Genomic DNA, 23,041 nt, shown 5'->3' with positions numbered 1-23,041 from the left:
TGCAAAGGAGGGAGGAAGAGAAGCAAGTTACTTTCAGGATCCGTCAGTCATCCAAAGCAGCTGAACTGCCACAGACAGGAATCAGGCTGGTCTGCCTATCTACAGAAGAGACCTGTGGGACAAGGATTGAGAAGGGGTTCCACCATCACCTGTTTAAATTTCTTGGTAGGATAAGGTAACGCAGGGACCCAGTCATGCCATAGCATCCCCACTGCTGCCATGCTAAAAGCTGAAAGTGTGGCCCAAAAAGCTGTGCCCGAACAGCCAATCCTCTAGCACAGCCTTTCTCAACCTGTGGATCCCCAGATGTTGTTGAACTACAACTCCCATCACCCATAGCTAGCAAGGCCAGAGCTCAGGGATGATGGGAGTTGTAGTCCAACAACATCTGGGGACCCACAGGTTGAGAACCGCTGCAAGGAACAGGTGGTGGCAGAACTTCCTAGTATAACCAAGTAAGAAGGCCCTCTTTCCCTGCATCACCTTGACTTTCCTTTCTTGTTCAAGTTTTCAGATACGTAGGTGACCACAAGCTCTCGGGGTCAAGCACCCAAGTGCTGGGATTGTCTTGAAATTAGAAGCAGACAATAACAATGACAGCAGCTTACACTAGCAGCTTAAGCTGGGTCCAGGAAGAAATGGTTGTTGTTCTTAAAGAGAGGTGAGCAAGTTCCCAGGTAGTTTTGTCACTGGGGATTTTTCCAGCACTTTTCGCCTCCTTTAAGATATAGACACTTCTCGTATGTTACTGCAGCCTGGCCACCAGAGGGCAACTTGGCACCATCTGTGTCAAACCGCAGGCATTGCATTTTGTAGGTCATCCAACCTGCTCCTGCCCCAAACACACCCAAGATTCAGAAGAAGACTTCCAGTGCTTTATTCAGCCAGGCCTTCCGCTTTGCAATACTTCCAGTGTGCAGTAATTAAGCCAGGCAGACACTCCCGTTAGATTAGATGGTGAGATTTCAAGGACACCAAATTCTGACATGGCACAACTGAGCTACCACACACCCAAGCTGAACACACTCAAGATCTGCTTAGGAGCAAATGACTGCAAATGCCTCTGGAGGTCTTACATTTCATGCAGGGTGCTGGCTTAACTCCCCAAGATCCCTTCTAAATATAAAAGCAAGACCTGCACTGCAAACTTGGCTCAGCCATGAGATTCCCAGCCTGTCCCAGTCACCCTCTTAAGAGACACCCTGTACCCTGGAAAGTGTGACTGAAGCAATAGAAGGTGGGAGGGAGGAGAGAGAAAGAGAAAAGTGGCTAGGTGAAGGTAGGGAAGGGATGAGAGAGAGTGGTAGAAAAGGTCTCGGGACTGTTTTTAACATCCTCAAGGAAAGCCTAAGTCCCTTTCATCATGGTGCTACAAGGACAAAATGGTTACAGGGGTCTGTAGCATCAGGATACCTTTTTTCACAAACTATTCACATGGCATGAATGGATGCAAGGTCTGCAACATGCAGGAAAACCGATGCTTCCACTGCCTTAAAGGAACAGAACCCTTGCCTCCTCATGGAAATGTAGTCCCTCTAACACTTGGTTTTCCTGTTAATGGATGCATTTGGGGCCTATATAACTCAGTATACAAGCACAGGAGACAGGACCAGACTCGATACCAAGAGCACTTCAGCTTTTGCAATAGTAATAGAAAAAGCTTTCAGGTCCTCACAGTCATGGAAGAAGCTTAAACAGCGTCCAAGGAAAGTTTTTAGGTAAAGATGGAGATGGCCGACCCTGAGATCAGCCTCACAGGTTTAATGTTCCAGGTGGCTCCACATTCCTTTAAAACATTCTTCCTGCTGGAAACAGAACTGCACAAGGAGGACCCAGGAAATCTCACCAGGAACCGATCTCCCACTTTGGGAGCAGAGTTGTGTGCGGCTGGTTAAGCTGTGCTCCATCTCTCCAATCTGTAAAGCATGCAAAGCTTCCCCAATCCCCATTTAAAACGCAGCAACCTGGATCAGCATCCTCAGCACCAAGTCCCTGGGTCCTTATCTATATCCATATGCAATGCATAGTTCTAAAAGCAAGTAAGCCCACACTGTTGATACCCAAACAAGGCAATGTCAAGATTACCCAATTTCCTCCCCCCCCCAAAAAAAAAATATTCTATCCTGGACAAGTTGGTGGTGATGATGATTACTCATCCGAGACCAAACTCAAGACTTGTTTTGCTTTTGCCAAACTACCCCAATGCTTTGCAACCCTAAAGGAGACAACAAGATGTGCATCTTCGCAGACTCCTTCAGAAATGGGGTCCAGCAGAAACCCCCAGCCCACCCTGCTTTCAGGGTGTAAACACACACAGTGCATCTCCAACACCTGTCATTTGTGCCCACACAGACGCACTGCCAAGGACGTACACCTAAGGCCTCCTCCACCCACTGTCTGGAGTGGTTTTGCACGCATGAATGTTGGGCCAAAGGTGGCCTAATGGGAAGAGCGCCTTCCTTTGCACCATCTGTGCAAATCAACTGTGTGAATCAACTTAGGGGGAGCCACCGCTTAGTAGCAAAGCGCAGACTTCACACTAGTGGTCTGGTCCAGGACTGAGGAGCCTCCCAAGGGACAAGGATATCTGCCTAGTGGAGCTGTCATGCTTTACACGTATACGGTCTCTCGAGATCAGGCTCTGGCGCCTGTGGTTAAGAAAAGAAAAGGAAGTGGGTAGCAGCAGCAACATTGGGAGAGATGCTTGTGCAAGACCAATTAGAGCTGGTGATGGACAACACCAGAGTAGCTGGGAAACCAGCCCAAGTCAGAGGAAGGCACTTCTTCATAACCTCAGCATACTGCCTGATCTCCATACCCAAGCCTTGGCCAGGAGTGGGATCCTGACAGAGTGGTCCCAAAGCTGGAATGGAGGAAGCAAGTGGTCCCATGGGGTGAAAGAGGCAACTGAGGAGTGTGTGGCCCCAAGGAATGCCACCTTAAATCATGGGGAGGGCAGAAGGCATAGCCTTCATTTTCATCTTCAAATATTCAAGCAGACATTCTGCGGAGTGGGACTGCTTGTATGATCAAATTTCCATGGTTTTAAGACGCAGGTGGGAAACCTGCAAAACACATGCAGCACCTCCCACCCAAAAAAGTGGAGAGAAAAAGAGACAATAGGGAGGGAGGAAGGGAGTTTTCTCTCCACTGCTAGTATTCAGCTTCTAACTACTTTCCCACCTAATAAATGTGCTCCTCTGCTCTGAAAATGTTGCTCTGCCCAGCTAATAAGAAACCAATTCCCTAGTCATGGTTTGTTCTGATTCAAAGTTAAATGCCTGAATGAGAGTGGACAGGTTTCAAGATTCACCTGCTCTTTAAGCAGAGATGGAAATAATCCAGAAAGCAACTAGGTTTTAGTCAGTGAACACTGCAGCTTTGGAAAGGCAGAGCCCCTGCTTTCATTGGTTTTAAACAGATTGGTTGCTGAAAATTTTATTTTCCTCCACTTTATTTTAAAGTGATTTGTAATTTAACACTGTTGCTTTGGTTTTATTTTGTTGTTTCTATTATTATGTGTGTTTTAAAAAAATCCTGTAAGCTGCCTCAGAGAACTCTGATTATTGGGTGGCCTATAAATTGCAAACACAAATTAGGGGGGACGACCCATCCCTTATCAGGCAACATGATTTCAGATTTCATATCCATAATCTGTAGCAAACATTCTTGTCAAGCTGGCTTGTGGTTCAATGTTCTTGCTGAACCTCATGTCATGTTTTTAAGGAACACCAAGAACATAGTTGAAGTCACATTTGCAGGGCATGATGCATATATTGTGGATGATTTGAAGAGGAAGGGAACTTATGTTCAAGCAGGACAAATTTGAGTTAGCCCACTAATTTAGCTGTAATGAGAGCTGAAAGGGTGACTTCTGACTCCTTAATGCAGGCATAGGCAAACTCGGCCCTCCAGGTGTTTTGGGACTACAACTCCCATCATCCCTGACCACTGGTCCTGTTAGCTAGGGATGATGGGAGCTGTAGTCCCAAAACATTTGGCGGGCCACCGAGTTTGCCTATGCCTGCCTTAATGCCCCACTTCCAATTTTTCAGCATTTTAACAGCCTGTATTCTATGAGGAAGCTGCTGCTTTTTATTTTTGTTTTAAAGTGCATTAAGCTTTTGCTTTCATAGATTTTCACAAGTGATTCCTCAGGAGCTGCATGATGCCCAGCCCAGTTCCAAAGTACTGTTTCAGACTGGTGGTTTTCAGCGTATATTTTGTAGGAAACCCATCAAGGAAATTTGCTATGGCAAAGCAATGAAGCTTCCATCTAAGGCGGGGCCTCCCATTACCTCCCTTTCTTGTATGGCCATTGTTGCATGGGGTTCATTCAACAGTGAACATTCAGAACAATAGCACAGCCTGAAAGGCCTGGCCAGTGGCCTACATAAACAGAGAAGGCACCCTAATATCCACTGAAACACAAAAGGACAGGCAAATACCAGCTCCTTATCAGACAAGTCAGTGTGGAAATAAGTCCCTGAAGGAAGGAAGTTTGAAGACCACTGTGCACCAGACTGCAAGTGTCCAAACTGCCTTCTGGAGGCAAAGTGCCGTTGACTTGGAAGTTGCTTTCCAGCTTGAAAACGTGTTCATACAAGACAGCCGCATAGCTCTGGGTTATTTTTGAAACCACAAATACTGTTCCCTACATGCCCTAATCTCTTAGATCACAGAGCATACAAGAGACACTCGTCCAAGCTTTAGCCCCTCCCTTCTCACTGCAAGGGATTCAAACTGGGGCTCTTCAAAAGGCAACACTTGGGCCTGGCAGCTGTTCTGGGAAACTTCATCAAAACCGTCATATGGTCTCAAAGCAGCAAACCAACCCGTACCGACTTTCCGTGTGAAAATACGAGAGCACAGGGTGTGGGGGGGTGGGGGAATCAATCCTCTACAGTGGCTTACTGTCAGACCACATCACCTCCTGGTGTTTTTCGTGCATGCCTCAGAAGTTTAGCAGAATGCTCGCAAGTGGGTCTCCTGACCTTCATGGCAGATTACTGAGCTAGAGGACACTGAACATACTAAAAGGCTGTTGAGGCCTTTCTTCACAAGGGCAAGCTGCCAAGTCACAATGGTTAAAAAAAAAAAGTAGTAAAGTTCAGTTCCTTACTCAGAACAAGTAAAGATGTTATCTGGCTAGTTACCATCATAGGAAAGAGAATGGACGACAGACACGCACACACAGCTCAACACAGGAGGTGGCAGCACAAGGAGAGAGCTCAGTCGGTAAAGCATGAGACACTTACCGTATTTTTCGCCCTATAGGACACACTTTTCCCCCTCCAAAAATGAAGGGGAAATGTGTGTGCGTCCTATGGGGCGAATGCAGGCTTTCGCTGAAGCCTGGAGAGCCGGGGGGGGGGGGCGGTGCGCACCAACCCCTCTCGCTCTCCAGGCTTCAGGAAGCTATCCGCTAGCCGTGGGAGACGCAGCTCTCAAAGTCGCGCAGCTCTCCCACGGCTAGCGGAGAGCTTGCCGGCACCCAGAAGCTTGGGGCGAGCTGAGCTCAGCACGCCCCAAGCTTCGGGCTTCGCACAGCACTCCGCTAGCCGTGGGGCGCTTCCCCCGCCCCAGCCCCACACCTGGGGGGGAGGAAATAATTTTTTTTCTTTATTCCCCCCCCCAAAAAAACTAGGTGCATCCTATGGGGCGAAAAATACAGTAACCTCAGGGTTGTGGGTTTGAGTCCCATTACATGGGGTTGCACTAGATGACGGGGTAGAAATAATAAATTTTATTATTATTATTATTATTACTACTACTACTACTACTGCTACTACCCTCGTAACCCCTTTCAACTCTACAATTCCATGGATTCCACAGAGCCAGTGCAGCAGAGTGGTTAGAGTACTGGACTAGAACCTAGGAGACCAGGGTTCAAATCCACAATCAGTGTTGAAGCTCAATGAACATACCTTTGCTCAGGCACTCTCTCAGACCAACCTACCTCACACGGTTGTCATGAGGATAAAGACGTGGAAAGGGAAAGAACCATGTATATATACCACCTTGAGCTTCTCGAAGGAAAGGTGGAAAAAATATTAAATATAAATAATAAATAGTTTATTCAACCTTTATTTGCTTGCACAAAGCACAGCAATTTCAGAACTGGCAGTCAAACTCCACGCTTGGAAATTCTACTGGAGCAGCTTTTATGCATCAATGTTAACTGTGCAGGTCACAGGTCAGAACAATACAGCACAGGAAGGAGCCGCTTTTCTATAATCGTGTGAGCAAGTCGCTTAATTGTTCACTCCTCTGGCTAAACTTAAGATGCCACATGCATTAGCAGCAAAAAAAAAGCCTGAGGTTATGGGCATTTTAAGCAGTCCTGAGTTTACAGGCATTATTTTTGTTATTGTTAAATTTGTATCCCGCCTTTCCACCAAATCATGCTCAAAACAGCATCAAAACATCCCTTTATTGCTCCTGACGAACTCATGAAACAGAAACATTTCCACGGAAAAACAAAACACCGCACCATCGCCACCTGTCCAGCAAGAGCAGTCCAAACTGGGATGGGGTAGGACTGCAGCTGCTCTGAAGTAATTTGAGAATCCTCAGGAGATCCTGAACACAGATCTCCTATGCGTTCTTGGAGATCTTGTTTATCTGTTGAGAAGCCAAAACTGGATGAAGTTGTCCACTGGGCCCAAGCAGCAGGTTTTGCAGAATTTCAGCCTCCCCTAACCCACCCTGCCCTGATGCATCCTGGGCAATACATCCATTGTTAACATTTGTGAAGTCAGTCGGGCAAGAGAAGCCATCACTCTGCTCCATCAAAAACCTGCAGAGTTTAGAAGCTGTGCAGGTCAGGCAGAAGACACCACTTCTCCCCTTCTAGGCCTCAGTTCTGCAGCCAAAAGCTACCACAACTGATTAATGACAAAGTCACCTACTTCAGGGGTTAGTCAAGGTGGTCAAAATTCTTCCTTTCTGACAGCAATGTCAACCAGCAAAGGAGTATTAGACAAGATAGTCATTTTACATACCTTTAATCCATGTACTTTAATCTGCAGAATACTGTATACAGTGGAAGGGGGTGAACAGAACTGAAATTGTACTGAGGATCAACACTGAGCGAAGGACAGGCAGAGACAGAAACTGGCACGAAGCAGCAGAAGACAGGTAGGAGACCACAGAAGAGGAATGGAAACTATGCCGTGGAGTTTGCGACTATTCAGCTCCATTTTGCCAGAAGCCTGAACTTTTAACAACCCTCTTTCTATCTGAATAGCTAAGATAAATTATCAACCCTGTGTCTCCACAACAAATCAGGGTATTTAAGTCTGGGTGGTTGGGATGCGGGGTTTTTTCAATGGAAGCTGATATTCGCAAGATCATACTACACCAAAGCAAGGGGACAGGCCTTTACTGTGGGATCAGTGCTTCTCACACATTGAAGTTTTTCGCAGCATCCACACAATGCCGGTGTCATCAGCCTACTATAATCTGAATCTCCACCCCATTTACCCTTTCTGGGGGATTTACCCTTTCTGGGTGAAATCAAATTTTTTTTTTAATGTTGCCATTGACCTATTTGCAGCCTTAAGCCCCCATCTGAAAACACCCATTTGACTGTAAACCTATGCCACCATTAGGCAAACAAGAAAAGAGAAGGTTAAGTCTGGGGTCCCCCCTGCAGCACTTGCAGACATCGGAACACACAACTCTTGGTGCCCATCTGGCAACTGCAACCACTACCTACTCTGTTGTTGTTGTTGTTCCTATTTTTTTACACTTCGGCAGCAGCAGCTGCACTGGCTGGAAAGAGAACTGCCGGCCGCCAGCTGCCCCACCTCTCCCTTTCCATTTCCCAGAACGCCTTTGGGTCCCATGTAAGCCCAGAGGCATTCTTCACTGGAAAGGAAGAAAGATGATGCAGCAGCCTTCTTTTGAAACTTCTCAGGGGGGAAAAGCCACTGCCTGCTAAATCTCTGAGATTGGAGAGTGGGCGGCAGATTCCTTTTTTTAGGTTGATACAAGAGAAAGCAAGCATGAATGTGTCAACTTTAAAAAAATCTGTTTGAGGGTATTTTACCTGCTCTTTGGGTGTGTGTCTCCGGGGGGATGTGTGTATGTGCATGTGTCTGCTTTATTTGTTTGGGGGGGCATGTTGCCCATTTTACATGTTTTAGGTTTTTTTTGTTTGTGGTGGGTAAGTTCTGGCTGTTTTTCCTGTGTGAAAAGATGATGATGATGATGATGATGATGATGATGATGATATTTATTTCTACCCCGCCCATCTGGCTGGGTTTCCCCAGCCGCTCTGGGCAGCTCCCAACAGAATATCAAAACATAAGAAAACATCAAACATTAAAAACTTCCCTAAACAGGGCTGCCTTCAGATGTCTTCTAAAAGTCAGATAGTTGTTTATTTCTTGGACATCTGATGGGAGGGCTTTCCACAGGGCGGGCGCCACAACCGAAAAGGCCCTCTGTCTGGTTCCCTGTAAACTCACTTCTCGCAGTGAGGGAACCGCCAGAAGGCCCTCAGAGCTGGACCTCAGTGTCCGGGGTGAACAATGCGAGTGGAGACACTCCTTCAGGTATACTGGCTATTTTGTGGTGATCATGACAGTTTTAGATTTCCAAATATGACCCCAGGCCACACACAAAAAACCTGGTAAGCCCTAGGTTTATCTATTTATTTAGTAAGATTTATAGACCATGCAAGTATTTGAATCTTGATACAGAGCCCTGAAGCCCCTGGCTCTACACCTGTGAACCAATCAGTGCTACCTGTATGCGCAACAGAAAAATGCTGTTCATACAGTCAGGGTCTTCTTGGCAATGGAAAGCGTGAACCCACAGCTGTGCAACTGCAAGGCTCATTTTCATGCTGCAGTGACAACAGGATTCACTGTCACAACGGGAAGGAATGAAGAGTACCTCATAGTACCGGCATCAGAGATGCCATCTTATTATAGTTAGGCCTTATCTAGCACCTTAGTGAGACTCCTCATACACGCACTCAAGAATTCTTCACAAGAGTCCTGCAGAGCTAGCTTAGTATCATCCCCACATTGAAGGTGGAGGATACTGCAGAGGAGGACTAATGGAGTGGCTTGCTTATGATCGCTTAGCACACGGCAAGAGGTAACATGTGAATGGGGACTTTTCACCCAGAAAATAGCCATCACGCTGAGCTCTCAATATACTTCCTCTTGAGGCCAAAAAGACCACAAGTGCCACAAGCTCCTTCCAATTATCACCACACATTCAGTGGCACATTTTTGGAAGGTTTACTGGAAAGAACATTTTCAGCCTTTTCCCTTTTAACTGAAGGGACAAAAGCAGATGAGCAGAGTCCTCTAGAAAAATTCTGCTCATCCCTGAATCCCTAGGCCAAGTCTGTACAACTCTAAATCTCGCTTTAGAGACTGCATTGTCACTCGGAACGACAGCAGTGTCTCAAAGAGCTATGGTAAAAGCATGTCTTCACCATGTTTCTCAGGAATGAGCGCATGTCCACCCCTCCAGCGTCACTTTAACAGATTCTATATCATGGCAGAATTATTGCCACCATCTGCCCTAGAATGCCCAGCAGAATGCTCCTACCTGAGTCTCTGGCGGGGGTCGGAGGGAGTCCCAGTCCGCCTGGCGGTACCATAGTCTGGCATGGTGCCGTAATCGAGGTCATCGTATCCCATGCTGCGCTGGTCGTCCTCCAGCCCGTAAGGCTCTGGGTGGAAGCGGTTCAAGTCCATGTTGCTTCCCCCTACCCGCACCTGCGGCTGAGGCCCATAGACATCCTGCCGACTGGGGGCCCGGTAGCCGTCCATGGAGGGGCGGTAGCGCTCGTCGATGCGCGTCACGCGGGACAGGCTGCCGTAGTTGTGCTCGCTGCCGTGGTAGCTGTCCTCGTACGGGCGGCCGTAGCCGTCTGGGTAGTGGTAGTTTCGCGGGAGGGTAGCTGTGCCCGGCTGGCTCATGTAGGCCCCAGGGCCGCCATTGGTGTTTTTCCTGAAGTTCCTATCCATTGTCTGGATGTAGTTGTTGGGGACTGGAGAGCCATCCACAGGCAGCCCATCGGGGCCAACAGGAACCTGCTGCACTGTGCGCGTGGTCATGGTCTTCACAACCTTCTTCACCTACACAACAGTAACAGGAGCTGTTAGGCATTTGCCAGCGCCTTTGACCCCAAAGTAGTCAGTGCCAAGCTGGAATCACTGATTTCTTTGTGGTATTTCCCCATTACTTCCACATGGTCTTGCTCTTTTTACCCTCCGTGGCTCTTGTTCTGAGCCGTCTTTCTAGACGGCGGGGTAGCTAATGTGGCACCCTCCAGATGCTGGACTACAACTCCCATCATCCTTTGCCATTAGCCATGATGTAAGCGGGAAGCTCAACACCACATGGTGGTACACCTTTCATAGACCTTTGCAGGTACTTGCAAAACCTGTGCACTGCAGGCGAGTTAAGTCCAACCCTAAATGTTTTCTTGCTGAGAGAACTGGCAGAGCTGCAGTTCTCAGAATCCTGCTTCTGGGACACTTTGGTTAAGCACAATGCAATATTGCCCATTGGTTAAGCCTGGCTAAGCTATTAGGAGCTGGTGGCAGAATCACATGCTCCCTCCTTCCTGCCCAGCTTATATCCTGCTCCTCTGTTAAAATGGTTACCTTGGTGAGTTCTGTCTGCTGTCTACATCACCACCAATAAACATGAATGGCAGTTAGGCTAGACAGGTTGAATTCATGCTCCCAGAAATGAGGGAGGGGAGCGAGTGCAATCCTGCAGGCCTCCCTCTACTGGTGAATTAAGTTGCCTTCACTGTGCCTGCATAGACTTTTGGGGATAACAAACGAAGCAGCGAAAACTACTTTAGATCACTGCATAGAGGCAGCTGCCACTAATGGAAATTTAAAACACCGCTTGTTTGGGTGTTCTAAGCCCCAGCGGTTCTTTGCTGTCGAGTGTCTGGTACACACAAGCCTAATCTCTTCCCAACCCAGCTACTAAATAAGGGGCACATTTCACAATATCAGAACCTGCAATTCTTCTCAAGCCTCTCACCGTGGTCTCTGTACGGCGAGTTTTCCCATCATCAGAGGTCTCCACCGAAATAACTGACATGGCACCCTCGGGGTCCTCCTCCATAGTGTAGGTCTCTTCCACAATCTGTCCTGGGTCTTGCATCCTGGGAATGGTGCTGTATATGAGGTGACTGTGGTCCTAAGGAGACGGAGATACAGATCAGCAGCAGCCCAATTCTGCCCAGACAATTCTGCGCACTTCCCATAAGCCAGGCACAACCTGCCAAGTTCCCTTTAATACCCAGTCTCTCTCTCAGGAAGCGCATACACAAAAAGGGTTTTTTTTTCTCTTTAGACATTGCTATTTAAGGCTTTTGAACCCAAGTTCCAGTTCAAACCACAGTAAATTCATGCAACAAAATAGGACGTCAACCACTGAGTGGCTTTCCATTCAACGCAAGAGTAGGAGAGAAAGTGACTCAGACTTCCTCTCCACGTGCATAACAGTTTCTCAACATTTTATGGAGGAAAAACGTAGGCCCATCCCACCCACCACAGGCTACAGATTGGAGAACCTCAAAGAATCCAGCCCGAATTTTCACATCAGGTTAGATCCCCTTGAAAAAAGCAACAACACCTTCAGCAAATTAGTGCCACCTGCCAGAAAGAAGTTTTCAGTTCCGCTCTTTACCTGTGGTCCGTTGAGTTTCAGTTCAGAGAATTTCTGTCTCTCCAGGTCAGCATTGCCCAAGAAACGGCCGTTCTGTAAAAGAAAATAGTGGTGCATTTGTGTCCACAATCAGGGGAAATAAGGGGAGGGGCGGGGGAGTGGAAGTCACCTGTGGCAACTGAGCAAGTTCAGCCCTGGTTGAGTTTATGGCTCACCATAAAGTGAAGAAGCTAGAAGGCTGGTCTGGCGCAATTAGCAAGTAACACGATACATATAGGTTGCAGAGTGTTAGGTAGCTCCTTAAGAGGTTTACGCTTCCTCACAGGTGGAGAGAGAAACGGACAAGTTCTCCTGTCCATCTATGAAACCCTATGCAGGGAGAGAATGCAGCATCCCAGAGAGAACTAAAAAAGACTGCATGCTGCCACAACCCAAAAGGCACCAAGAGCTCTTAACTAAGGTAGCTAACTAAAGCACATGGAAGATCACCTTGAGAGAACAGTTCAGAGACTGGGGAAAGCAGCCCATGGCCACAACAGCTCAAAAGTCTCAAGTCCCATCTCCATCCTACAAAAAGAATGAGGGTGACCCATCTCAGCAGACCTCTCCCCTCCAGAGTGAAAAGGAATTAAATGCAGGATCTTCCAAGTAAAGCACTCAAGTTCAACACCACCTTGCAGACCCCTGCAGCTCTGTTCTTGTGTGCATCCCAAACAGCTTCCATCCCTGTTGGGGCAGAACTTTTGAACTAAACAGGACTCAAAATAGCAACCACAAGCTTAATAAGTATCCCCAACGCTACCCCTGAGGTTGAGAAGTACAAAACGCAAATAGCTAGCAGTAATCAAACAGAAAGGGAAAGGCAAGATGAGCTTGGCTTAAAAGCCTCAAAAAAAAGTCATCTGGGGGTTTTCTCCACATCTACCCGAGACATTTCCTTCATGCTACTTCATCCTGGTGTGTCTGAATTTGAGGACACTTTGCTATCAAAGAACGAGGGTTGCCATTATGAGCAGCTACAGCAAGGAAGTTTTGATTGTTCTACAGCAGCTTAAATGAAGAACTCTGGCTTATTATTATTTTTTACACCAAGATCCCCATATCCAGGGTGTTCTCTAGAAAGCACTACAGCAGCTAACTCCACTTCTTTGCTGGGCATCCCGTTACACAGATACACACTCTGAACCATCAGTAATCAATACAAGCACACACTGGCCCACTTCAAGCCTAACATTAAGGCAAACCATGAGGGAATGGGTTTGGGGGTACTCTGGGCAAAAATCACAGCTGGTTTGCTCCTGTCCTGCTGCTGTTACCCAGAGTTAAGCCATGGTTTGGCCTAGCATTACATCAAACCACAAGTTGTAGCCAAGGTTTGTTTATGACTTACCAGGCATGGCTCATCTGGAGTGAGGTAAACCATGAGCCTGGTCTTGAAGGTCCCAATAAGCCAAGCCATGGCTTAGTTCTTAGTACTGTGGCAGTGGCAGTAGGACTAGAATAGATGTGAAGTGGCCGCACGTTCTGCTCTGAGTACCTGCAGGCTCACTCATCCACACTTCAATGTGTTTGGGCTTAGTGTTATAGGTGAACCAGACTTCTAAGTATGGTCTTCAGGAGTTAAAATGGGAATAGGAAGGAGAGAATCAGAGTTGGAAGGGAACCTGAGGCTTAACTAGTCCAACCCTCTACAATGGAGGAATTACAGCTAAAGAATCCCTGACAGATGGCCAGCCAACCTCTACTTAGAAGCCTCCAATGAAAGGAGAGTCCACCACTTTCCATGAGGTGGACTCCTATAAAGGAGGGTCTGTCTCCCAAGGAGAAGCACTTCAGTTTCTACTTCAACATGGATGGTGGTTTTTATTTCATATGACACTAGCCACTGTGAAAGCAAAATCTAGCCACTCACTCAACATTGGTTGCTCAACCTCTCCATGACACCAGAGCTGTTGTCTAGGGTTAGCCGCTGAACAGGCACTGGCCTGTAGACCCAGCTATGAAAAGTGCAGAATGTCATAGCCCTTGGGCCAAGTTGCCCCGCAAACCATCCCCGACAGAAGCCACACTACCAAGGCGGCACTCCAGCAGGCACCACTTGAGTCCAGAAGCCGACAAGCATCCTGCTTGCCCACCTCACCTGAGGTGATTTTACCTGGTGCCGGCGGGTGAGGGTGCCGTTGGCCATGGTCTGGCTGGCATCCTGCGGGGAGACGCGGACGCGCTCCAGCTGTGCAGAGACATGGCGCCGCTCCTCCTCCAGTGCCCGCGTCAGCTTCTCAAACTGCGCCTCCTGCTCTTTGACGGAGGCAAGTATACTGGCAGTCGACTCCACTTCCGAGTCATCCATGGTTGTGAAGGCCCCGCACGGGGGGAGGGCGGGTGCAAGGCAGGGAGATGCCACGGGGTTGGAGGGAACGGACGTCACACAGAAAAGGGGTCTGGAGGGGAGAAGGGAGCCCCTCACTTCACACACAAGAGTTGGGGAGAAAGTAAGAAGAGAAAGATTTAGGTCACAGAAGAGAGAATTTGTTGCGTTGATTAAAAAAAAATTAAACTTGGGGAAAGACCAGAGGTTTGCTTCATTTTCCCCTCCCACAAATCAACAGAGCAGGAGGAGGAGACGACAAATTTTCTCCCTCCTAGCCTCCCCAAGTGCAAAAGGAAATTCGATTCACAAGGGTGCTCCTTCAGGAGAGAAGTGGCCATGGCAAATTATGTTTCATGGCTTCTTTTCTGCAGGCTCTTGTCAAAAGTGCAGGCCAGATTCTGGGAAGGATAGGCCCAGGTTTCTGGCACCCACAGAAGTTTGAGGGACAGTTTTAATGGTAATACTCAGGATTTTAACCAGTGGTTCTACTGGGGGTGGTTATGATTTCCCTCTAGGCTGACTACGGCCTTTTCTATACTTCCCCTGCAATTTAGCTCACTTGCTCCCAACAAATCTCTCACGTTATGTGGACGGTGTACTGTTCTAACATGAAGCACTTGGTTGAATCCCACTCTGAGCAGGAAACAACAAGCAGGAGAAAGGAGATTAGTTTGTGGGTTATTTAGAAGCTACCTGGTATATGTTGCCTTTGCAAGCTTAGCTCTGTGTGCCTTTTAATGCATAGGCGAGGGAACCCTGGCCAGGGAACAGGAGTTTGGTCTATGTCTCCAGCACTAACGTTTTTCCTGTAATGCAAGACTGGTCCAAATAGCCCTGGCTTTTAAACACAGAGCAACCATTTGTTAATCCTCAGGAGTGACACTCTCAGTAGTGCCACACGCTCCCAAGATTTGTCTCATATCTACTAAGACCAGGACTTGTTCAGTGTGGCGGCACAAACCCCTTGGAATGCACCCCCAGTGAACATCAGTCAGGCACCTACGGTACTGGCATTTAGGAGCCTGCTTAAAAGCTCATCTGCTCATCCAGGCTTTCCCCTGGGAAATGATCCAATTATGTATTTGAGGTATTAAGCTGATCTTCTGGTTTGTGATGCATTTTGTATTGGTTTTTTGAATATAGTTTTACTGCTCATCTTATGCTGCCCACTGCCATGGCTTTTTTCCTTAATGTTGGCAGAATAGATTTTTTTGCAAATAAATCTTAGCGATCCCTCAATACTGCCCTATTAATCCTGAAGAGGTCATCGCAACAGCCGCCTCATATTTAACATGTGGCCTTTTGATATGGCTGCAATTTCCAAATTCCACCGCATCAGCACTTCCAGATCTGACTGGCCTGTCTAGAGCCCAGGTCCTTGTCTCCTAAACAGGAAACTGCCCGTCAGTTATGTTCTTGTGCATTCCTGTCAGGGTGCAATAGCCTTTAATTCCTCAATGTCATGTCACAGCTGGGAACAACAAGTTAAGTTCCATCTTCCCCAACCAGGTGCCCTCCAGATGTTTTTGGACTACAGTTCCCATCAACCCCAATTGTTGGCCATGCTAGTTGGGGCTAATGGCAGTTGTAGTCCAAAACATCTGGAAGGCACCAAGCTGGGGGAGGCCAAGTTCGGTTGCTTTGTGACCTACCAACACAGTGGTTATATATTGGGCAGAAAGATACCAAGAGCCAGCGCCAGAAAGGTGGGCAGAGAAGGATGAAACTCACTCTCATTTTTCCAAAGCTCCAGTGTTAATGGCTTTTTCAAACACATGATGGGAAACAGCAACATTCCATATAATACATCTATGTGTACATATAATATGTCTGGCCATATGCGGTTGTCAAATGCTCATCAACAATACACATCTAGAACGTTGCTACCACCATGGAGACAGCAGAGCTCTGTCTTATCTGGTTAAATCTGCCCAAGGTATTTTGAGGACACAGCGTGCATTTCCTTGGCTGCAGCATTACATATGTGAATGGCATTTAAGCAGTAAAGGGTTGGGAAGCAGTACAGCTTCTTAAAACCCTCAAACTTATTTTACAGCGAAATCTATCTCCAAAGTGCAAGAGATTCCTTCGAGCCATTTCCCTCCAAGAGCTGTTTCCTTTACCACCTTTTATCAGCTGAAAACCGCAGGTGTGGAGCTACAGGCTTTAATGTGGTTGTCAGCAATCGTTTCATGGCTAACAAGATGGGAAAGGGGAGCAAGGTGTTCTGCAAATCATATGCCACTGTGCTAGAGAACAGGGCACTGGCATAGGCCCAACAGGAATGTCTTGAGACAGAATCTACTTAATAAATCCATAAAGCTGTGTTTGACTTTTAAAGCAACCCGTGCACAAAAGTGTGGTTGGAATTGGGGAGGCAGGAGGGAGTTAAGGCCCACATTTGTACTCTACCTGGGGGCTTTTGATCTCCTTACCATGGGAGGAAATTCCAAAATTTTAAAATGGTCAGTTCAAGAGAAAAATAGAGCCCGCCACCCATAATGGAAGAGAACAAAATTACATTTAAGATTGATTTTTCACACCATACACACCTGTGAAGGAAGGCCGGTCTGAACTGATTGGCTAAGGCACAGCTTGGTCTAAGTGCAGAAAATCATGGAAGAAGCAGCCCAGCCACCAACAGCAAGGAAGCAGGAGGGAAAAGGCTGCAGAGACAGCAGAAAGGGGATTCAATATATGTGTGATTTTAAAAAATAAAAAAGGAACAAAGCACAAGAGGCATGTAAAGGAGGATCTATAATCAAACCAGTATTTATTCATTTTTTTAAAAAAAACACACACTGTACCTATCTTCCACACCCCTCTAGATACTTTGGACTACAACTCGCTGGCTGGAGTTGGAAAAGACTACAATGAACCATTCCACCATTTCTCCCAAAGTGGAATTACAAGTGGTTTACAAAAGCACTTCTTAAAACGGAATGGTCACATTAACTGGTATAGCACTGCTACAATGGAAAAGAAAGCTCAGGTTTGCCCAACTGGATTACAGGGAATACATGTGGTTTAGGATTTTTAAGGAGATTTCTGGCTCACAAGGTAACCTTCCAAAAGCCAGCTAACAAGGCACACAGAAATTGGGAAAACGCAAATAGAACTATTCTGCACACAAGTTGCCAACTCAGTGGGCCAACTAGTATTAAGATCTTGGTACTCTATGACTGACGGAAGGTAGATACAGAGCAAACAGCTTCCTACAGCACTTAACATCCCACCTCAGGAAAGCCTTGCCCAAGCACGTCAGAATTGTATATTTTTTTAAAAAAAGAAAAAATCCCAGGGGGTGGGGAAATCAAGGTAGGGACGGCATGCTTGGACTAGTCTGGCCTCCAAGACAGATCTCGCCTCAACCCACTTTCCCACGGTGCTGGTGACACACAACACCAGGCCCTAGACATGATTTACATACAAGGCCATGGGCACTGACAATCTGAGGCAGGGGGGATCTCTTTGGAGAGATTCATAATAGTGCAAAGAAAAGCAGCACAATCCCATGACCATTATCTGGAACACACACACTTTATTTTGCAGTCATTCAACAGCTCCACTCACATCTTTGCCCAAGTCTTTCTTGCCCACTAAACAGTCTTATGCACAAGCCCCAATGTGAAATTAAAATCCAAAAAAGCACTGTTGCTCCATTAACTGGATGCTACAATTAAGCAGGCAGGCAAGAGATGCACCTCATTAGTCATTTACTGGTAGCATCCAGAAAAAGTAGCCTTTCTAGAAGACCATCAGTTACGGAAATGTGGTTAGCGAGAACATGAGGAACAAGTTCGTGTAATCGCCATTAGATTAATTCAGCCTTAAATGTTTTGTGCTGAATGGCTACAGTTCCTGAATATGCAGATGTTATGCTTTCAGAAGAAATTTAGATGCGAACTTGTGTCACAACACTCTGGGCTACAAGAAGAGGACACACCACTTCTCATTGAGTCATATTTTTAGTCACATGTTAGGAATTGCTTATTTGACAACTGAACTTTTTTCACTTCGGTTCAGACATCTTGGCACCAGTTGGACTTTGACCCAGAGGAGATTGTTAGTTTGCTTTAAACAGTTTAGTGCTTTGCCATCCCATGGCCTCCACCCTATAATCTTTCTCTGCCGTTCCGCAGCGAGGATGCACCCAAGGCCTGGAAGAGTCCAAGAAACACTCCCGTTTTTTCTTTCTAGGGCTGCTGTCGAAAATCTTCTGGCAATGGCTATAGTAAAATATGCATGGATGTATGATATGTAAAATGAACCACGGAAAGAGAAGAAGGGAAGTCACTGGGTATTTTGAAGTTTGTAAAATGTTTATTTGAACTAGTGAAATTGAAAATTTAATAACAAATATTATTAAGAAAAAGAAAATATTCTGGGCAGTCCCAAGCCCACTTCAAGTACATCATCAGCATCCCACTGTATAACCAACATCTCCAAGTGGAGCAAGCAGTGGTCCCAGGAGATGCCATCCGATGGAGGAGCCTGTCTTGCCCCTTTCCCCACAAAGGTTGCTTGGATTCAAATCTATCCTCTACAGTGGTACCAAGGTTCTTGAACTTAATCTGTTCCGGGAGTCCATTTGACTCCCGAAACCATTCGAAAACCAAGGTACGGCTTCTGATTGGCTGCAGGAGCTTCCTGAACTCAAGCAGAAGTGGCGTCGGACGTGCGGCTTCCGAAAAACATTCACAAACCGGAACACTTACTTCCGGGTTTGTGGTATTCGGGAGCCAATTTGTTTGACAACTAAGCCGTTCGGGAACCAAGGTACCATTGTACTATACAGTGGTACCTCTGGTTACATACTTAATTCGTTCCGGAGGTCCGTTCTTAACCTGAAACTGTTCTTAACCTGAAGCACCACTTTAGCTAATGGGGCCTCCCGCTGCCGCCGCGCGATTTCTGTTCTCACCCTGAAGCAAAGTTCTTAACCCGAGGTACTATTTCTGGGTTAGCGGAGTCTGTAACCTGAAGCGTATGTAACCCGAGGTACCACTGTACACTATTTCATCACAAGAGCGAGATGCCTAGACATTCCCAGGGTCTCCTCAATGTACTTTAAAATAGAAACACCTCAAGCCTGAAACATACAGACCCGGTTCACCAGTTCATGCCTTAGTATGAATATGTGAGCCAAGAGAGGTCCTAGAGAGACCATAGCTGCTGCACTTCTTCCCCTGTCCTCCAACTGACATGCTACCCACAGCCAAGCTATGGCTTGCTATTGCATCACATCTGAACCCAGACTTGTGGTTTGTTTCACTCCAGACAAATGAGTTTATAAATTGGGTCTGGTTATGGTTTAGTGTTCCATGTGAACTGAGCCACTGAGCAGAAACCCCTTCTGAGAGCTAGGCTATTATCTACAAGAGAGATAATTTTAGTATACCAAGCAAGTACTGCTGCCTCTTAAATAAAGGGAGGAAGGGGGGGGGGAAAGGAAAAGGGAAACCATGTCTTATTGACAGCCTTTCACAACCTGGTGCACTTCAGATGGTTTGGTCTGCAGCTCTCCATGCTCTCCATGCTCCATTTTATAAGCCAAACTGCATTACCCAATATTGATGCTAGGGATTTGGCCCATGGAAGTGCAGTGAGCACTGTGTTGTGTTTCCCTGTGTCTAGACAGCAACCGTGTGTGAATTCAACAAGCAAACACATTCTGCCTAGGGTCTGGCATACTCTGCGCTAGGAAGAAAGAAGTCTGCTAGCATATTTTGCTTGTTTTGCGATCTGGGTTGGTGAATGGAGAGCACTGCTCCACCAGCCAGATGTGGGCCATGGTTCTCTCCTTAGTACTCAAATAAATGTACCTTACAGAACCTGACAAACACTCTGATAAAAGGTTGGAAACTCAGGATTCCTTTAAGAAAGGGAACCTCAGCTCCTTCCCCCTTTTTATCTCGCTCTTGACAAATCATACATGATGTTTCCCCTGCCTATTTAATGCAAAATATGTTTATACAGCATTATCAAGTGTTCAGGGCAGTATTAGAAAATGGGATATATAAGCTAGGTGCCAAATGGCTCCTTAAACCAAGATTTCAGTCGCCAAAATGCTTGCCAACTCAGAGTTCATGCTGCTGATTCCTATGCCTCGGAAAGAGCGGTGTGGTGTCATTCTCCAGGACCACACCCATGTGCCATGAACCTCAAGCCTCACTTCTGGCTGGGATGAGCATATGTCCCCCCAAAAGCCAGGCTGGTTGTGGCTCTGCCTCCGCAGCTGTTTAGCCAGTGTGTGCTTTTCTGTAACAAAGACTTTTGAACACAGTGAGGAAGAAGATATTCCTCCTTGCCTGCTGTTGTGTTTCCGCTCAACTGATAGAAAAGCATCAAATTCATCTTGCACTGCAAAAGGTCAACATGAAATTTATGTCAGAACTGACCAGCTGGCTCAAAGATCCATCTATTCCAGAGGTCCATTTATTACCCCAGGCAGACGGACATGCCCATAAGTAGGATCTGAAAGAGATGGCCTTTTTGTTCAACAGAGCATCTGTAGCCACTAATACACAAACTATTAGCCACAGAACAAGTTGCCACTAATACATGGAGCACAGTGCTTGCAACCATCACATGTAATTGTGATTACAACCATTACTGCACAGACACAGAACTCCTCCACAAACTTCCCTGAATCTCTCTCTCTCTCTCTCTCTCTCTCTCTCTCTCTCTCTCTCTCATACACACACCCATACCCTGACTATCTCTCCCACCCAGAAGAATTGCAAAAGTTGTTTGCAAGGCTGTCATGGCCCAGTACAAACACACCTGGACAACTCACATTCTAACTCGCACTTAGATGCTACACTGGACTTCTGGGACCAAAAGCAGCCTGAAAGGCAAGGTACCATTAGAGATCTTGAAATTATCAGAGATGGGACTAGTCAGAGAGACAATAAATGAAGCACCCCAAAGCAGACATTGCAGTTTAAAATGACAAAACAAGTGTTTCCACCAACAGACACGCTCTCCTCACATAATGCTCTGCCAGATATTCAGCTGACTGGAACTTGTATAATGCTGCTTGAAAGGGCAAGTGTTCACTGTAACAAATGGACTTCTGATCAGATGCTCCATACATAAGAGAAACTGCAAGTTCTCAGGGTTTGGTTCACCAAAGCCCCAAGGGCTGGAAGCCTGGTATATATACTTCTGGATTTGCCTTTTTGCTTTGATGCTTTCACACACAACAACTCAAGGCCATGTTCTGAATTCAGCAAAGTGCATTCATGCTAGCATATTCACAAGTCTGATCCCACAACACCAGAGGATCATGTGAAGTTTCTAGTACCTTCAAGCGTTAAAAGCCATGCAACCCCCAAGCTGGACTACTTACTTTCTAGATCTCTAAATACAGTTCAAGTTGTAGTTGGAAACTATGAACAGCTGCAGACATTGCATTAAAGGCAAATGCAAACATGAATACTTATTGCTGCCTCTCCTACCCATAAATGCACTTTCCCCCCCGCCCTGCTATGAGCCCTAGCAAAACACATACGGCATGTGTACACAGGTAGGATTTCTGTGAACTCACGCATCCTGCAGAGGCCAATGCCCAAAGTTAAACATTTCTGTGGGCTCCATTTGCAAGGAGGCACAAGATACCGCCCTCACTTCCTCCACACAGGCTAATGAACAAAATGCATGCAAGCCAAGATGAAATCTGAGCAAACTCAGAAGCCTTCCTACTACATCCTTCCCAAATGGGATCGGCTCTAGACATTTCCTGGGCTAGTTCACTCTCTTATTATGGGCCTCATTGTAAATAAATGTAAATTGCTGCTCAAGAAGCCCTGATCTGATTTCTAGAGCTTAACTGTGGCTATCTGGCACAACAAGAAGCACAACCGATATTAGATATTTTGTGACAATTTAGAACAACTCATTAACTCACCATTCCTAATAGGTGCTCTAGGAGCTCATTTGGCATCCTACCTGCTTGTGGGAGAACTGGAAAAGCTAGTTGTTGCAGTTCCTAAATCCATGTAAGGACTGCAGCTACCTTGGAGAAGAAACTTGCCTTGGGAGATGAGCCAGTTCCAGAGGAGGAGTTGCCCCCATGCAAGTACTTTTCAAACCACCCACATATAAACAATAACACAGGAAGAGCAACTTGATACATGCTCCCTGTCCCCTAAAAGTAGTAAGGCACACTATCAGAAGGCAGGTTTATGTTTTCCCTAGGTCCTTCCCTCCACTTTCCAAATCTATTGCCCAAGTGCCAGAATATACATCAAGTCACCTCTTTAAAACAAATGCACTTAAGTATGGTCAGTTTTATTTTTATTGGGAGGGGGGGAGCAGCAGGAGGAAGGCTTGATCCAGAACATACTCCCTTCTAGATTGGGACTCGATAAAAATCATTGCACCTATGGTTGCCTTTTCACTGCTGAAACTGCCAGCTTAAAAAGTGGCCAGGTTAAGCGCACTTACCTGAACAGGTATTTTGTGCTCCAGTGTGCTGTGTAATTGGGATAACTAACATAGCATGCAAGGCAGTTACTTGGCCTAGAACCCATTAGAAAGCGGGAGACAGTTCCCTACCACCACCTAAAAGGCATACAAAACCTAGCAATCTGAAAGCACGTCATTGCAAGTAGATAAACAGGCAGTGGGAAGGTAAACGGCATTTCCATGTGCTCTGACATCCGTCACGGGGTTCTGTTGCCCCAGAAGCGGTTTAGTCATGCTGGCCACATGACCTGGAAAGTTGTCTGTGGACAAACACCGGCTCCCTTGGCCCAAAAGTGAGATGAGCACCACACCCCATAGTCACCTTTGACTGGACTTAACCGTCCAGGGGTCCTTTACCTTTTACCTAACACTCATGGATGCTGATACAGCTATGAACACACAGTAGTAGAGTTCCCAAGTGCCTCACAACCCAGAAAGCAAACTATCACCCAGCATTTTCTTACTACTTCAGGTATGCAAGGCCTTAGGGAGGTGTCTCCACCCCAATCATTCAGCGTGAACACTGAGCTCCAGCTC

At 46.5% G+C, this 23,041-nt stretch overlaps 1 protein-coding gene and 1 long non-coding RNA gene across 28 annotated transcripts in view; one reads left to right on the top strand and one right to left on the bottom strand.

Moving 5' to 3' along the window:
• Nucleotides 1-23,041, bottom strand: part of CTNND1 (catenin delta 1) — a 56,551-nt gene that overhangs the window by 13,992 nt on the left and 19,518 nt on the right. For 12 of the 26 annotated variants that reach the window (XM_083415980.1, XM_083415976.1, XM_083415973.1 and 9 more), the window contains exons 2-4: nt 11,683-11,754; nt 11,032-11,190; nt 9,574-10,106 (exon numbers count right to left, since the gene is read on the bottom strand). In XM_083415980.1, the coding sequence (XP_083272106.1) occupies nt 9,574-10,106; nt 11,032-11,154 (656 nt within the window). In that variant the 5' untranslated portion in view covers nt 11,155-11,190; nt 11,683-11,754. Of the gene's footprint in view, nt 1-9,573; nt 10,107-11,031; nt 11,191-11,682; nt 11,755-13,816; nt 14,128-16,584; nt 16,699-23,041 lie in introns of all 26 variants that reach the window. The other 14 variants (XM_083415968.1, XM_083415967.1, XM_083415987.1 and 11 more) reach the window with 2 other exon arrangements.
• Nucleotides 13-12,432, top strand: LOC310665758. 2 transcript variants are annotated; one of them, XR_014505638.1, is made up of 3 exons: nt 13-661; nt 7,032-7,140; nt 11,987-12,432. It is a non-coding gene; the product is annotated as an uncharacterized lncRNA (long non-coding RNA). The 2 variants fall into 2 exon arrangements; XR_014505639.1 differs by lacking the exon at nt 13-661 and adding an exon at nt 3,132-5,238.

This window comes from Podarcis tiliguerta (genome assembly GCF_965153285.1).
Source record: "Podarcis tiliguerta genome assembly, chromosome: 1".
In the NCBI taxonomy this organism is placed as follows: domain Eukaryota; kingdom Metazoa; phylum Chordata; class Lepidosauria; order Squamata; family Lacertidae; genus Podarcis; species Podarcis tiliguerta.
Note: the sequence above shows the minus strand (reverse complement) of the source record. Positions and strands in the feature narration are given on the sequence as shown.